We start from the raw sequence: 16,333 nt of genomic DNA, 5'->3' as shown, positions 1-16,333 counted from the left end.
ACTTAGAGGGAATTTAAACAAGTAACTGAATATAAAGGAAATGTTCCCAAATCCACCTATTTAAGTAGACACATTTTCTCAGTGTTTACACCTGTTGTTTGTTATTTACCATTGAGTCGGAACTGACTCATAGCTGACCCTCCAGTGGGTTTTCATAGGTAGTAAATCACACAAGAGAAGATTGCCCATTTTTCCTGCATTTGAACCTCTTTAGGCTGGAGCACAACTTCTTACCCCTCAGTACAAACAAAAATGGAATGGATACAAATATTGCCTTATTCAAGCATGGAAATATGGACTAAATGGGAAAATATGTACTTTATTATAACTTTTCAATCAAATTTTACTTTTTATATAATTAATAATCATAAAGATGCAAAACTAGTAAAGCTTCTTAATTATGCTCTAGCAATAATTTTAGTAATTTTTTTAAAAATCTTCAGACCTAGAACCTTTTCTTCATAATAAGTAATATGCCTTTCAAAACATTAATGTGCACACTTTTTTGTGTGTGTGTGTGAGTGTACCGTCAAATCAGATCTGACTGGTACAGGAGGAGATTGTCCCTCCTGTTCCCGGCAGAGCATCTGGTGGATTCGAACCGTGTGCCTCTTGGGATTGTAGTTGCAGCTCCTTGCCTCTAGGCCACCAGAGCTCCCCTAATGTGCACACTTTTAAAAACAAAGACCTACAATCACTGCTGTTGAGTCACTTGTAACCCAAAGCAACTGAACATAATATAATACAGGATAGAAATGTCCCACAGAATTTCCAAGCCCTTAAATTTTTATGAAAGTAGACCGCCACAGTTTTCACAAGTGAAGTGGCTGGTGGGTTTAAAGTACCAGTCTTTGGGTTAATAGCCAAATACTTAACCACACTGATACCAGAGTCCTACTGCAGGGAAGGAAGCTCTCATGGTATAGTCAGTAAAGAGTTATAGTTCTAATCCACCAAACTGCCTCTTGAAATAAAGATGGACAATCTCCTCTCAGCAATTTGCATCCTCTTGAAAACCCACTGAAGGATCAATGCCAAGTCGGCTCTGACTCCATCCATGGCAATGACTGTGATCTTTTTATTTTCTGATAGATGCTTACCAGGTTATCAGAGAATAGGATATGTATTTGTTGTCATTGGTCTGGTGATCCTCTCCATCCTGGGAGATTTCCCAGTTCCCCAAGGGAGAAAAGAAGCCCTGGTACTGAAGTGTTTAAGGACTCAGTGGCTAACTGAAAGGTCATCAATTCAAACCCATCTAACAGTTTTGTGAGAGAAAAGACCTGTTGATCTACTTCTATGAAGATTGCAGCCTATGGAATGTTATAGAGAAATTCTACTGTCACACAGGGTTTCTATTTAGTCAGAATTGACTCAATTCAAACAACAACAGTGCTGAGGTGTTATTCAGGGTGGGATGGTCATGGGACACTTTTGTCCGTAATAAAATCTGAGACCGTTGGGTGAGAAGTACCACTGTATCAGAAAGACCTAGCCTGGATTTGAAAACTCAAACCAAAATAAAATTATCACCCATCACTTGTTTTAACAGACACTGCCATGCTGCAAGTAACCCTTAAGCATCGGACCTTTACCTGGGAGTCGATGACAAATATCAGCGCTCCTGTTCCCCTGAAGATCATCTCGTAGTCAAAAGTAGGGTCAAAAAAGTCAATCTGCCCTGGGAAGTCCCAAATCTGAAAATTCACAAAGGAGCTGTTGGAAACATCTTCTCGGCATATCTTGTTAGTGCTCTCCAAGAAAAGAGTTTCATTGGGAGACATTTTATGAAAGACAACTTTCTGAATAGATGACTTGCCACTTCTTCTAAGGCCCATGAGCAGGATTCTCGGCTTCACCTCTGTGCTGAAGGGATCGCTGAAGTCCAGAACTGGAGAAACCACAAAACAGGAATGGGGGTGAGACACTTTCACAGTGGTTAATTAGAGGAGTTTCACTTCCATCTCAAATGAGATTTAAGATTCACAGTCAATGTTGCTCTTCCAAGTACCGACAGTGTTAACTAAATCACTCTACCCATTTACAGACGGTTATCTGTTAAGTGCAAAATACAGAAAAATGCTATTTCATTATCACTCATGCTATCCCAGAGGGCAAGACATACTACACCACAGGCAGGGCTCTAGGGTGCAAGGAGCAATGATTTCTTGAGTGGGTCCATCAGTGGAACAGAATCCAGGTCTTCATTTTCCAGGTCTTTGCCTAGAGCATCAGAGGCTCTGTGTACTTACTAAAGAGATCTTTGTTTATCTGAATTATGCTCTCAGTTACCCTTGCCTGGCCAGTGTTCTCAGATGCCACAAATGCCACAATTGGGCATGGACCAGATACCTTGGACTCACACACTGTGTTAGAGGGCAGATGTAGATTTTGTGAGAAGGAGACTTCGCCCAGGTCCACACTGGCTCTAGGTCTACACTATCCAGTAAAGAAATCACTATGTTGAGTACTTATGCTAAAATGAGTAAAATTTATTAAAACTTAAAAATTCAGTTCCTTAGTCAAGGAACCCCTTTACAAATATCAACAGCCATACGTGGCTGGAAGCTGCCATACTGGACAGAACAGGTAGAGAACACTGCCACCAGGGCAGGCAATTCTGTAAATCAGTGCTGCTCCTGACCCTAGAAACAGAATTTAATCCAAAAATCCCCTTTCAAGGGTCTTAGGAGGGATTAAACATTACTGGATAAAAGTAGGAATGGCTATTCGTATTTAAAACAGTAAGGCTCTTTTTCCTTTACTCTCAACATATAGGTTAAGTTCCTCAATGTTTTTTCAATTCAACTTAACTCATTGCCATTGAGTCTGAAACAACTCATAGCTGACTCTCCAACAGGTTTTTGAAGGCTGTAAATTACACAAGAATGACTCCCAAGAGAGTCACCAGTGAATCTGAAGTGAATTTAAATGACTCCGTTACCATTCCTCGACACACAATTCCTGAGGAGTCTTCCTAATTAATGTAGAAATGTGAGGGCTCTGATGTCAGCAAGAGTCAGAGTTTGAGTTTTGGGATTTTGGGGCTAGAGAATACATTTCTTGGGCCCAGTTTCAGCATCTGTTAAGACAGTAACATGAAATACTTATTAATACTAACTGCATGATTCAAAATCAAGAAAGGAGTGTATCAGGGATGTATCCTTTCTCCATCCCTTTTCAATTTATATGCTGAAAGTATCATTCGGAAGGCTGGACTTTATGAAGAAGAATGGGGCATTAGAAGAAGACTCATCAACAACCTGCGTTATGAAGATGATACAACTTTGCTTGCCAAAACTGAGGAGTTCTTTAAGTGATAAAAACCATAAAACTGTTAGGGGAAAATATAGGTATAAATCTTGCAACCTTGGATTAGACAATGGTTTTTCAGCTATCACACCAAAAGCATAAGCAATCTTTTCAGAAAAGGAGAAAACCCAAATAGGATGAAAATACAACCCACAAAATAGAAAACATATTTGCAAACAAGTTATCTACTAAGAGTCTTACATCTAAAATATATCAAGAATTTTTCCAATTCAATAATAAAAACTACAACTCCATTTAAAAACTAAGAAAACCTCTTTCTCAAAAAAATACATGCAAATTATCAATAAACTCATGAATAGATGATCAGTATCATTAGTGTTAAGGAAAACCAAAAACACCTCAAATTCATTGCTGGAGAATCTAAACCAACCCATAGCTGACCCTCTAGGAGGTTTTCAGGGGCTGTTAAATGCATTGGACAACCGTCATTCTCCAGTGGAGCAGGTAGTGTATTTGAATCATCTGCCTTTGGATTTGACAGTGCCATTCCCTACTGACTAGGCTACCAGAATCTTAGGGAAACTACCGTAAGATACACCACTTCACATCCACTAAACATTTATCCTTGGGGCCCTATTTAAATTGTTGTTGTTATGTGCCATCAAGTCATTTGTGACTCATAGCGACCCTATGTACAAGAGCTCTAAACGCTGTTCAGTTCTTTGCCAACCTCGCCATCTCAAATGCACTTATTCCCACCGCTCCAGTCATAGAATCAATCCATCTCATCGAAGGTCTTCCTCTCCTTCACCGCCCCTCCACTCTGCCAAACATGATGTCTCTCTCCAAGGACCAGTCCCTCCTTGCAACATGCCCAAAAGTATGTCAGACGAAGCTTCAGAATCCTTGACTCCAAGAAGCACTCCGGCTTCACCCTCTCCAGGACAAACCTGTTTGTTCTCCTAGCAGTCCATGGTATATTCAACACTCTTCTCTAGCACCACAGCTCAAAGGCATAAATTCTCCATCATCCTTAGTTACTCTCCAACTCTCCTATGCATAGCACATAATTACAAAGACTAAAGCCTGGATCAGGCACATCTTAGTCTCCAGCCTGACGTCGTTGCTCTTCAGTACTTTTGAGAGGTCCCTCACAGCCGACTTTCCCAATGCAATTTGTCTCTTGATTTCCTGGTTGCTGTTATCAAGAGTGTTGATTGTGGAGCCAAGCAAACAAAAACTGTTAACTATCTCAATCTCTTCACCATCCATACTGATGCTGCCAATTGGCCCAGTGGTGAGAATCTTTGTTTTCTTGATGTTGAACTTCAATCCATATAGGAGGATGCAGTCCTTGACCTTCTGCAGCAATGGGAGGTGTTTGTGCACCATGAAGGTGATTGGATAGCTTGCTAATAATGTAAATAAGGTACATAACACCTCTGTAGAATGGGGTCTGCAAGTAAAGTGTATGGAATGCTAATGTGGGCTGATTAGTCTTGTGATTCTGCTAAGTCTAAAAGAAGTCATGTCAGAGGTGGGAAAGGGAGAACATACTGCTTTGAAGAAAGAACCATTGTGGAGAGCACATTATAGACCCAAGATGTCTGTACCTACCAACCCAAACTCAGGAGACAGTGAGTTGTAACATCAGAGACAAGAAGTGGCCACAGAGAAATGGCAGCAACAGAGGCAGAACCAGAAGACAAGCATGAGACAGGGCAGAAGGTCTTGTTAACCCACAGGAAAAAAACAAAACAAAAAAAACAACAACAAAACAACCGATCCCCATTAATCAGGAGGCTCGCTGATCAAGGAGGCATTTATTCAGAAGGGAGGTCTGCCAACCCATGGAGCTAGAGCTGACTGCCTTTAGGAGGCCTACTCATGGAAGACAGTGAGTGACAAGTATTGATCAAGTTGCAGAAGCACTTGATTTGATGGTGGAAATAAAAATTCTGGAACTTTGGAGAACAGTCTGAATTTGCTCCGCTTGCCTAGTGAGTATGAGGGTGCAATGCCAACACAAATGCACTCAGTTTGAATCTACCAGCTGCTCCACAGGAAAGAGACGGGCAATCTCCTCCCCTGTAATTTAGGGTCTCAAAAACCCGCAGGAGCATCAGCAAGAATTCCTTCTTGATTCCAATGGGTTGAATTTTGAGTTTCTTGAAAGTTAAACACACAGCTTCCATATTATCCAGTTATTCGTTCTACTTTAAGGTATTTACCAAAGAAAAATGATAAGAGTACATGTCGCTACAAAGGTTCACAACAGCTTTATGTATAATGATCAAAAACAGGGAGCAATCAAAACTCCACCAAATGAATAGATAAGCAAATTGCCATGAAAATTAATAAATTATTGATATAGATGAATATAAAAATTATTATATTGAGTGATAAAAAAATCAGATACTCTAAGATCTTATTTAAATCTATCAGTTGTTCCAAGGGAGAAAGATGGGCAATCAGAGGATATCAGCCCCTGCTAAACCACTAGAGGGCCAGCTATGAGTCAGTTCTGGCTCAACAGCATATACCAACAACTTCCACATCTTACTTACGGAGCTCTGACGGCACAGTCCCCACGGAACTGCACTGCTAACCCGAAGATGGTGCCTCTCTGGCAGTGCAAATGCACCTGGGGCAAGATGCACAATCTCCTCTTGTGCAAATTACAGCACCTCAAACTTGCTTGAGAGTCAATTATGAGTCAGTTCCAATTAAATGGCAATGAGTTTGACTTAAGTTTAAAATCCCATTTTTACAGAATTCTAAAAAATGTAAACTAGTCTGCAGTGAGATCAGATCAATGGTTATTTAGAGACTGGAAGGTATGGAAAGGGACTGTTTGTAGGTGATATATGTTGTTCATTTTTATTTGATATGGATCAATGTTATCAAAGGTGTGTCATTTATTTTATGTCAATTATATCTCAATATGATCAGTGAAAAGTAAGGGAGAAATGCCAGACAATTACATTTTCATTCATTGGATTAAGACCCATCAGGCTTTTCTTCTTAGCCCATTTTAGTGTGGGAGCTCTGCTGAAAGCAGTTTAGCACAAGAGGCAATCAACCAACAACAAACCGGTTGTGGCTGCACATGAAATGCACCAACCACGAATGAAGCAGAATCTCTGACATGGAAAGTGAGAATTCTACCACAGTAAGCAAAGGCACAACACAGCCAATGAAAAGCCACAGAAACCAGTGCCGGACTGCCCAAAACACAAGGTAAACACAGGCGGCCTTGAGTTTACTTACTAATCTGTACTGAGGAGTTATTTCTTTTTCCTCACATTAAAGATTCTGCTTCTAGATATGGCTTGTATCTCTTTCTCTTTCTACTGAGGCAGGATCTTTTTCAATTTACAGTCCCTGACAGTTATAGAGTACCCATCAGGCAAGGTAGATGCAAGCTTATGTGTACTCACTCATTTAACTTAGTGAACAGTTTAGTTTCACAGGCTGTTAATTGCAACCATCACTGGTTGGATAGCATAGCTCCTTAAACCATTAGGCCACCAGTATTCCCTATATAAGTACTGTTTAATAAAACTCTTTTAGGTTTTGTTGTTGTTATTAAGTGAAATCAAGTCAAGCACAACTCATAGCGACTCTGTGAACAGATCTGAACTCCATCTACTTGTGCCATCCTCACAGCAACAGAGCCCATTGCAGCAGTCACCATATCAATTCACCTTTCCTTCACTGACTTTCCACCCTTCCCAGCATCATGTCCCTATCCAAAGTACAGCCCCTCCTAGCACTATGCCCGAAGTATGTGAGGCAAAGCCTCATCATCCTGGCCTCCAAAAAGCATTCTGGCTGCAAGCTTTCCAAGACATATCTATTTGTTCTTCTGGCACTTCATGGGAAGTTTAAGCCTTCTTCTCCAACATCATAGCTGAAAAGCATCAATTCTTCTTCTATCATCCTTATTTACTGTCCAGCTCCTTGATGAATAGCAAATAAATGAAAAGACTATGGTTTATAAGGGAGGGGTGGGTAAAAGAAATGGAAACGATCTGGTGTGAAAAACAATGTACATGAACTTTGTAAGCAAACCAGTATAAAATAAAAATTTATTTAAAAAAAAAAAAAGACTATGGTTTGAATAAGGCTCACCCTAGTCTTCAAACTGAAATCACTCCTCATTCATTTGGAGAAGTCCTTGACAGCAGACTTTCCCAATGCTACACTTCTGATTTCTTGACTGCTGGTACCAAGATCTTTATCATGTTGCTGCCTATTGATCCAGTGGTGAACATTTTTGTCTCCTTGATGTTGAGATGCAATCCATATTGAAGGCTGTAGTCCTTTGATCTTCTGCAGCAAGCACTTCTAGTCTTCCACACCATCAGCAAGTAAAGTTGTATCATATGTATAATGCTAATTGTTGATGAGTCTTCTTCTGATCCTGATACTACTACACTCTTCTTCAGAGAGCTTTGGTGGTTTAGTGGTAAGGAGTTGCACCGTCAATACAAAGGTTTGAGCATCGAATCTACCAGCTGCTCCACAGGAGAAAGATGGCAATGTACTACTGTTGAAAATCCCCTGCATCGTCAGCTATGAGTCAGTCGGTTCTCACTCAATAGTACACAGAAATGAATGACATTAATCAATTACAATTAATGTTAGAAGATAAAAATGTCTATGAATGATTGAATGAAACTTCCTCCCAAAAAAGGGACAAAAATCTTCCCTCTAAATGTCTCTTCAGGGTGCTTCTCAGATGCAAAGATGGTAAAACTTGGTCTCACCCACTTTGGACATGTTGTCAGGAGGGTCCAGTCCTTGGAAAAAGACACTATCCTGGGAAAAGTACTGGCGTTTTTAAGTGCCATCAAATCAGATCTGACTCATAGCTGACTCTCCAGCAAGTTTTCAGAGGCACAGGATGAGACTGCCCATTTTTCTCACACAGAGCAGCAGATGGATTTGAACTGTGTTCTTCTGAATTGGCTGCACAACTCCTAACCAATAAGCCACCAGAGATTCCTAGGAAAAGTAGCTGATCAGCAAAAGAGAGAAAGATCTTCAAGGAGATGAACTGACAGTGACCTTAACAATGGGCGTGAGCACAGCAGACTGTAAGGATGGTACAAGATAAAATTGGGTTTTTTTTATTATTTTTGTGTGCGTGTACCGTCAAATCAGATCTGACTGGTACAGGAGGAGATTGTCCCTCCTTCCCCGGCAGAGCATCTGGTGGATTTGAACCGTTCGCCTCTGCAATTGTAGTTGCAGCTCCTTGACACTAGGCCACCAGAGCTCCCCTGAGATAAAGTTTTGATCTGTTTTCAGAAGATCACTATGAATCATATTCAACTCGAGAGCCCCTAACATCAACAATCCACTCCTCACCTCTCTTGTTTCTCTAGTGCTGCTATAACAAAGACATCACAAGGCTTTAATAAACAAATTGATTTTCTGAGTTTTGTCAGCAAAAAGTCTGAATTCAGTTCCCAGCTCCAGGTGAAAGCTATCTCTCTGTATCAGCTCTGGAATAAGGTTCTCTTTCTTCATCTTCTTATCCCTAAGAGATTTTTGTGTCTCTTGGCATACTTTCTTACCCCATCTCTATCTCTCTGCACACTTGTTTAGTTTCTTTGTAGATCTCAAAAGAGATGGGTTCAAAATACATCCTATGCTAATCCTGTCAAGTCAAGCCATCTCCAAATGGATTATAACCATAGGCCAAGAAGTCAAGATTTCTACCATATTTTGAGGAGACGTAATTTGCTCTGTGGAACACAAGGCATGGTTCACATGCAGCAGATTAAGTGTTGGGCTGAAAGATCAGCTCTGCTAATCCACCAGCATATCTGCCAGAGAAGGCTGAGGCAGTCTCCTCCCACAACGGTTCACAGTCTGGGGAACCCCATGTTGCATCCCTACTCTGTCCTTGCAGATCACAAAGAGTTGGAAATAACTCCACCGCAGTGCGTAAGTCAATCCTTAAAGTCACCCTTCCTTTAAGTAATACTGCTTCTAAAACCTCACAGAGTGCAAAACTCAACTTCCCAAAGTACTCATTCTCTTAAGAAACCATAGCTGCATAAAATTCTAAAAAGGAAATGGAACATTTACCCTCCTGGACTTCCAGGGAGGTTGGGCTCTCTCCATCATTTTTTTGAGCATTGCTCTCAGTTATAACAACCTGAGAAATGTGAAATTGTGAAAGAAAATGGAGGAGAGTACAGTAATACCTTGAAAATTCAAAAACTGTATAAGGCAGACACTTGTCAGAGAACGAAAAAACTCAAATCTTATCCAAGTGACAGAAAAGGACTAAGACTGCACCTTGTCAGAGGCAGAAAATTTGCAAGACCTGTAAGAACAAGGCAACCTGGTCAAATTCTAGTCTGATGGGTTTCACTGTAGTTGCTCTTAGGGGGAATAGAAGGGCTATGAAATCAGAAACTAACTACAGGAGAACCTGAAGAAGCAATGCAGCCAGAGAAGGCTCTTTAAAAGTGCCAAGGAGAGTTTGAAGGAAGTGGTTGGAGTGAGGTGAAATTGGCAAGAGGGCAGTTTGTTCTCATTTTATAAAAGTTCCCCAAATGTTTGCCAAATGTTACACAAGGCTGAGCCAGGGGCAGCAGATGGGGGTGGGGGGGTGGATGAATCTATCCCCTAGGAAATAGAGAGGAAAACAGACAAGAAAAACTAACAATCACATCCCAATACATGCTATCGTGGTACTAGTTCACACAGAAAGGACTCCCTGGAGAAATAACATTTGAGTCTTTAAGAGAAGGAAGCAAAAAAGACAAATGAGAAGAATATTTGTTTAGAACAGCCCAGCAAATTGAGGGAACTAGAATTCAGGGAATACAGTTTAAAGGCAAGAAACTACCAGTGGCTCCCCAGAGCAATCAGAAGAACAGAATCCAAACATCTTCCTCTTCCAATGGACCCTTCATGGGTTGTACTATCTCCACAACCCCACCTCCCCAAGCATAATGCCTGGTTCACCCTCCTCACTTGTTCTTTATCCTCCAGTCAAACTGTCCTTTCTGCTCCTCAAATACAACCAGCTCCTTCTCACAGCCCCATCATGACTGTACCTGAAAGATTTTCCTCCCAGGCTTCCCTTGCTTCCTCCTACTTGATCCAACTACAATTTCACATCTTACACCATTAGCACTCAAATATCCCTGGAGAAGAGACATTACCCCCCTCCCCTGTGTACCATGGAATCAGAAGGAGATAGCCCCTCCTTCTCCAGCAGAGCATCTGGTGGATTCCAACCTCACGACTTCCGGATTGCAGTGCAGCTCCTTGCCACTAGGCCACCAGAGCTCCCTTAAGAAGAGACTTCTGTGCAGCAATGAATGAATGGAAATCCAAATTCTCTGTAAATGTTCATGAAAATTATTTTTAAAAAAATCTAAAAAAAAAAGACTCTTTCAAAAAAAGAAAAAAGAAGAGACTTCTGGTGACTTAATGATAGGACTTACACCGCCAGTTCAAAGGCAAGTGGTAGAATTCACCGTTTGCTCCCATGCAATATATAGCCTCTTAAAACCCACTGGAGGGTCAGCTAGGAGTCAGTTTTCACTAGATGGCACATAACAACATCTGGAGAGTCAACAAAGGATAGGAAGACTCTCAATGAGATGGACTGACACAAACAATAGCTTAAATACAACAGAGATCGTGAAGATAGTACAGGGTTCCATTCCAGTGGACATACCAGCTTAATGGCAACAACAACAACTAGCCTGGTGGCACAATGAGTAAGCACAACCAAATGGCTGGCAGTCCAAACTCACCAGCCACTCTGTGGGAGAAAAGACCTACCATTCTTCCATGAAGATTGCTGCCTAAGAAACTAGGACAACTTTACTTTGCATGTGTGCAATCACCATGTATCAGAAGCAACTCCACAATAACCAACAAATACTGATCTCAATCAAGTCCCATCACTTCCTGGGTTATAACCCTATTATCTTTTTAATAATAGTTAGGAAAACACTGGAGTTCGTGAGTGGCACAAACAGTTAACCCACTTGACAACTAACTGAAAAACTGCTGCTTTGGAAAAAGTGTCTTTATCTACTTCTGAAAGGACACTGCCTTGAAAATCCTATGGAGCAGTCCAGTTCTATTTTGACACATATGGAGTTGCTATGAGTCAGTATCAACTCACTGGACACGAGTTTGGTTTGGATCACTGTAACAAAATTAGGGACTTTTGTTGGTGTAGCCCGTGGAGAGTTAACCTGCTAACCCAAGGCCATCCACCAGGGAGAAATACAGGTACTTTCATTCTATGTAATTCACAGTCTCTGGAAAGCCACTGGAGGGTCAGCTGTGAATTGCTTCCAACTCAATGGTGATGAGTCCTATTCAAAATTATCTTTTTTGTGGGGTAAAGGTATGTTTATGCTTACTTGTTTATCTCTCTCAAACACACAAAATACAACGTGGTGTGTGGTATGAATTTTAAAGTTACTTTTAGTAGGTTAAGTGTCTAAGAGTGGCAACAGACTAATTCACAGATGAGATGCTGAGGGGAGGGGGCATAGTACTTCAAAAAGAGATTCACTAAAGGGGCTCAGTTGGTATGGAGTTGTATTGCTGACCGAAAGGCCCTGTTTCTCTGACATTTCCAGTCCACCAGAAGGATCGACAGTGCCTCCCATGCAATTTAAATCCTCCGAAAACCCGTGAGAAAGTCAGTTGATGAGTTGGTTCCTACTTGACAATAATGAGTGTTGAGTGATCTTCAGGAGTCCCTCTATACACTAGGGTATTTGGGAATTTAAAAGGCAGTTAAAAAGTTTTATGAGAACAGAAGAGAAAAATGACAGAACTATGATAAAGGCAGTACTAACAGGTAAAAGGAATGGATTTGTAAAAATTTGAAGGAGAATCAATAGAACTTGGTTACCCAGTCCTGGGTTCCTTACTTGGCAGGCCAAATGAACAAGAGTCCCTTTCACCAAATTGCTGAAGGGAAAGGCTGAAGAAGTGTTTACACCTGGAGAGGGCAGTGCCTAAGTGTGTACAGAGCTTAGGTGGGAACGAGTGTGGGGTAAGAACAGGAGGGTTTGCAGATAGGTTTGTAAAGGGAATGGAGGGTGCTGAAGCAGTTTATACCCCTTTTCTGATCTTGCTGGCTGAGGATGAAAGATATTTGAAGGAGTTTTATCCTTTACTACATTGAAACAGTTCCATGCTGCCCCATTCTAACTTTCTATCACCCAGCAATTACCATGCATTGTCCATCTGTAACACCCACAGTTGTTCTTATGTGCCGTCGAATCACCTGCAACTCATAATGACCCTACCTACAACAGCCCTAAACCCTATTCTATCCTTTGCCAATCTTATTATCTCTGACACACCTAACCCCACTACCCCAGTCACTGAATCAATCCATCTCATCAAGGGTCTTCCTCGCCTGCGCTGTCCCTCTACCCTCCCAAGTATGACATCCCTCTCCAAGGACTGGTCCCTCCTTGCAACATGTCCAAAGTATGACAAACGAAGCTTCAGAATCCTTGCCTCCGAGGAGCAGCCTGGCTCCACCCTCTGTATCATCTCTAATCTTCACATTAAAAGGGAAAAAAAGCAATTACCACTGAGTTGATTTTAATTTATGGACACCTCCTATGTGTGGTAGCCTAGTGGTAAGGTGCTGAACTGTCAACCCAACAGTATGTGGTTCAGATCCACTGATTTTCTTTGGGAGAAATACAGGCACTCTCCCTCCCATACAATTTATCACTGAAAACCTCCTGGAAGATAAGCTATGAAGTGGTTCTGACTTTGGCACATAACAACAATAATCAGTGTGTCAGAATAGAACTCTATAGGATTTTCAATAGCTAATTTTTTAGAAATAAATCACCTAACCTTGTTTGCAAGGCATCCTGAGATGGACTTGACCTGTCAAATTTCTGGATTATAAATTAAACTCTTAACTGTACGCATTAACCTAGAAATCCAGTGCTCACGTATAAAATTTATCCTTTGCAGATGCAAAAAAAAAATTAAGGCCTGAATGCTTAGCATAATATATGACCATTTGTTGGCTCAGATAAACAAATAAAAGTGACTGAGTAGATCTAAGGTGAAATTAACCCAAGCTTCATGCCTGACCTTGACAACAAGAGGATCAGTAGCATGTCTAGGTAAAGGAATCTGTTAAGGTTAAGGACATCAGATTTATCTTTTCTTTCTTCTCTGTGGTCCTCTTGTAGTTAGCAGTTGTGCACCATAGAGTTGGAACCAGCCCATAGCTGTCCCTCCAGTGGATTTTCAGAGGCAATTAATTGAATGAAGAGGAAACTGCCCTTCCTTTTCCTGCAGAGCAGCTAGTGGCCTTGAACTATGGGCCTTCACTATTGCAGTGCAGCTTCTTGCCAGCAGGCTACCAGAGCACCTCTTATTATCAGAAATCCCCAAATACCCTAGTGTGTAGAGGGACCCTGAAGATCACTCAACACTCATTATTGTCAAGTAGGAACCAACTCATCAACTGACTTTCTCATGGGTTTTCGGAGGATTTAAATTGCATGGGAGGCACTGTCAATCCTTCTGGTGGACTGGAACTGTCAGAGAAACAGGACCTTTCGGTCAGCAATACAACTCCATACCCACTAGGCCACCAGAGTAAAAAGAAGAGAGAAAGTAGAGAAAGACAGGTGAGTACCTTGAGCACAGTGCAGCAAAGAGTCATGCTGCCTGATCTTCAGGTCAGTGTAAATGAACCTCCTTACTTTAGATAGCTCTAGCAAGACTGACCCTACCATGCACAGCTCACGGGACCTCCATGAGAAAGACCAGCACTCTGTAAATGCTGGTATGTCATACAGCTGTAAGCTATTATAATTAAGTTCTCCAAGAAGACACATCTGAACAAGTCTCCAGTGGGAAAATAAAGCAAAAAAATTACAGAAGAATTAGGAAGACATGGTACCAAAGTGCCAGCAAGCGGAATGGCTGAAAAGTGCTAAGCCAGTGCCAGATTAATAGTTCAAGTCTCAGCTCTACCATTTACTAGCTGTGTCACCCTGAACATGTCCATAATCCACAAATTTTAATTTCCTCAACTGTCTCTGTTGACAAAAACACACATACAAACTCACTGTCTTTAGCTCTCTCTCACACATACATACATTTTTCCCCAAAACCAAATCAAAGCAATGAGAAGGTCATTTGTGGGATGTGACTAATTAGAGGCTCACTCAGCCTTAAAGAAAAGTCAGAATCTGTTATTAGTATTCTGTGTGATCAACAAGGCTCTAACATTTAAGGAAGGAAGTTCTGGTTTGTTTCTATTTGCAACATTATCTGTGATTCCTTTAGTACAACTATTTATACACTTAAAATCCAGAAGTTCAGTAAGAAATTCCAACTCGAGGAATTAAACAAATAATAATGACATTATTACTAAGATGATAATATGTAAAAACTATAAAAATGAAATATTGATTTGATTCATTCTCTATGGAGGAAAATTAAATGCAAACGTCTATCTTCAAAGGCGCAAAGACCTTTGAGAGTGATTTTTACTTGTGTGAAGACCTTATCTTTCTTTATGAAATCCTGTCAAATACCTGGCAAGTAACTAAAAATATGATCCTATATTTTCTTTAGATATGTATGTAACATTTTCTTAAGATAACATATGCATTAACATTTCTAATGTGTTCTGATTTCCCAATGTTATAACTGCAAGAAATGACAGGTGTCTTGAAAAGTTTTTAATAGTGGCTTTAAGCTCAAATGAAAGTTAATTATATGTACTCGGTGGTACAACTGAATGCTTAGCTAGTAACTTTAAGATTTCTGTAAAGACTTGGTGATCTGTTCCTATAAAGATTTCAGCCTAGGAAACCCAATGAGCTGGGTCCTCTGTCACATAGTCACAATGATTCAGAATCAACTCAACAGCATCCAAAAACATTTTACAGGTCTAGAAAACCAATCTGGACTCTTCTCCTGAGGTATCTGAGAGAGCCAACCAGGACCACGGACACATTAATACAGAGTGAAAAACTGTTTGTCATGAATGTCACAACAGAACCAGGGAAAGTTACAGTTCAAGAAAGGCCTAAGAGTTTAGCACAGGAGAATAAGTTTAAAAATAGATAAAAGGAAAGGTATGTAAGAAGAACAAAAAAAGACAGACAAAGACCTAAAAAAAGATGGGCTTGTGGTTGAAAAGTAAAAGCTGCCGTCAACAATTGCAGGGATAGTGTGAGGCATTCTTTGGGGGAGTTGAGTAGAGCAAGGTTGAAATGTCAGGCAGGCACGCAGGTAAGTGGGGAATGACATAAGATCTTTCAGAGACACACAGTCCATTTTTATAGCTTACTTTTACTCGCCTCCCCAGTCTGTTTGAATATTAACATGTAAGAGATTCCTAACAATAGTAGAGAAACTCTAAAACATGTTTATAAAGCAAAGCATTCAATATAAAAATTGATTCTCTCAATATCTTTCTTTTAGCAAGTTCTGTGTGAGTAACACAACACTGGGCAAATCCTCTCTTTTTTTTTATTTAGTTTGTTTATTTTTCATTTCAATGAACATCTACAGAGATTTTGGAATTCCATTCATTCATTGTTGCACCCTTCTCCCCGCACAAACCCCTCCCCCCCCTTTGCTCCTCTCCTTGAAAAGCAAAAGAAAAACTCCCTCATTGGTACACAATCCTCCCCACACACACCTCCCCAAACCCCACCCCCTACCCCCAAATATAATCCACTCTGCAACCCTCATTGCGTACTCCTATGATAAAAATCCTCTCTTAACTAGTCTGCACTTCCATCCATTCCATTCTTCTGTAACTCTATATTCCCAAGGCCAGAAGGAAATCAAAGAGGTTAGCTATAACCAGGACTTCAGTCAATGTAACTGTTTTTAGACAAGGCAAGGGGTTTACATTTCCACATATCATGCACCTGACCCTCTCCTCAACCTTTCTCCAGATGTGGCCTAAGGAAAGCCCCATGGCATCTCTGAATCACCGTTTCAGAGCAGTTGACTCTACTTACTTGTGAGAGAAAACAAGATTAATTAATAAATT

The 16,333-nt window shown here is 40.7% G+C and overlaps 1 protein-coding gene across 1 annotated transcript in view; it reads right to left on the bottom strand.

The window, feature by feature from the left end:
* The window catches only part of RRAGD (Ras-related GTP binding D), a 43,383-nt gene that overhangs the window by 23,536 nt on the left and 3,514 nt on the right, over window positions 1-16,333 (bottom strand). The window contains exon 2 of the mRNA XM_006888696.1: window positions 1,596-1,891. Coding sequence (XP_006888758.1) covers window positions 1,596-1,891 — 296 coding nt within the window. The remainder of the gene's footprint in view (window positions 1-1,595; window positions 1,892-16,333) is intronic.

This window comes from Elephantulus edwardii, unplaced genomic scaffold (genome assembly GCF_000299155.1).
Source record: "Elephantulus edwardii isolate Elephantulus edwardi_28Jun2011 unplaced genomic scaffold, EleEdw1.0 scaffold00071, whole genome shotgun sequence".
Taxonomy (NCBI): Eukaryota; Metazoa; Chordata; class Mammalia; order Macroscelidea; family Macroscelididae; genus Elephantulus; species Elephantulus edwardii.
The sequence above is the reverse complement of the archived record's forward strand: the minus strand, read 5'-3'. Positions and strand labels throughout refer to the sequence as shown.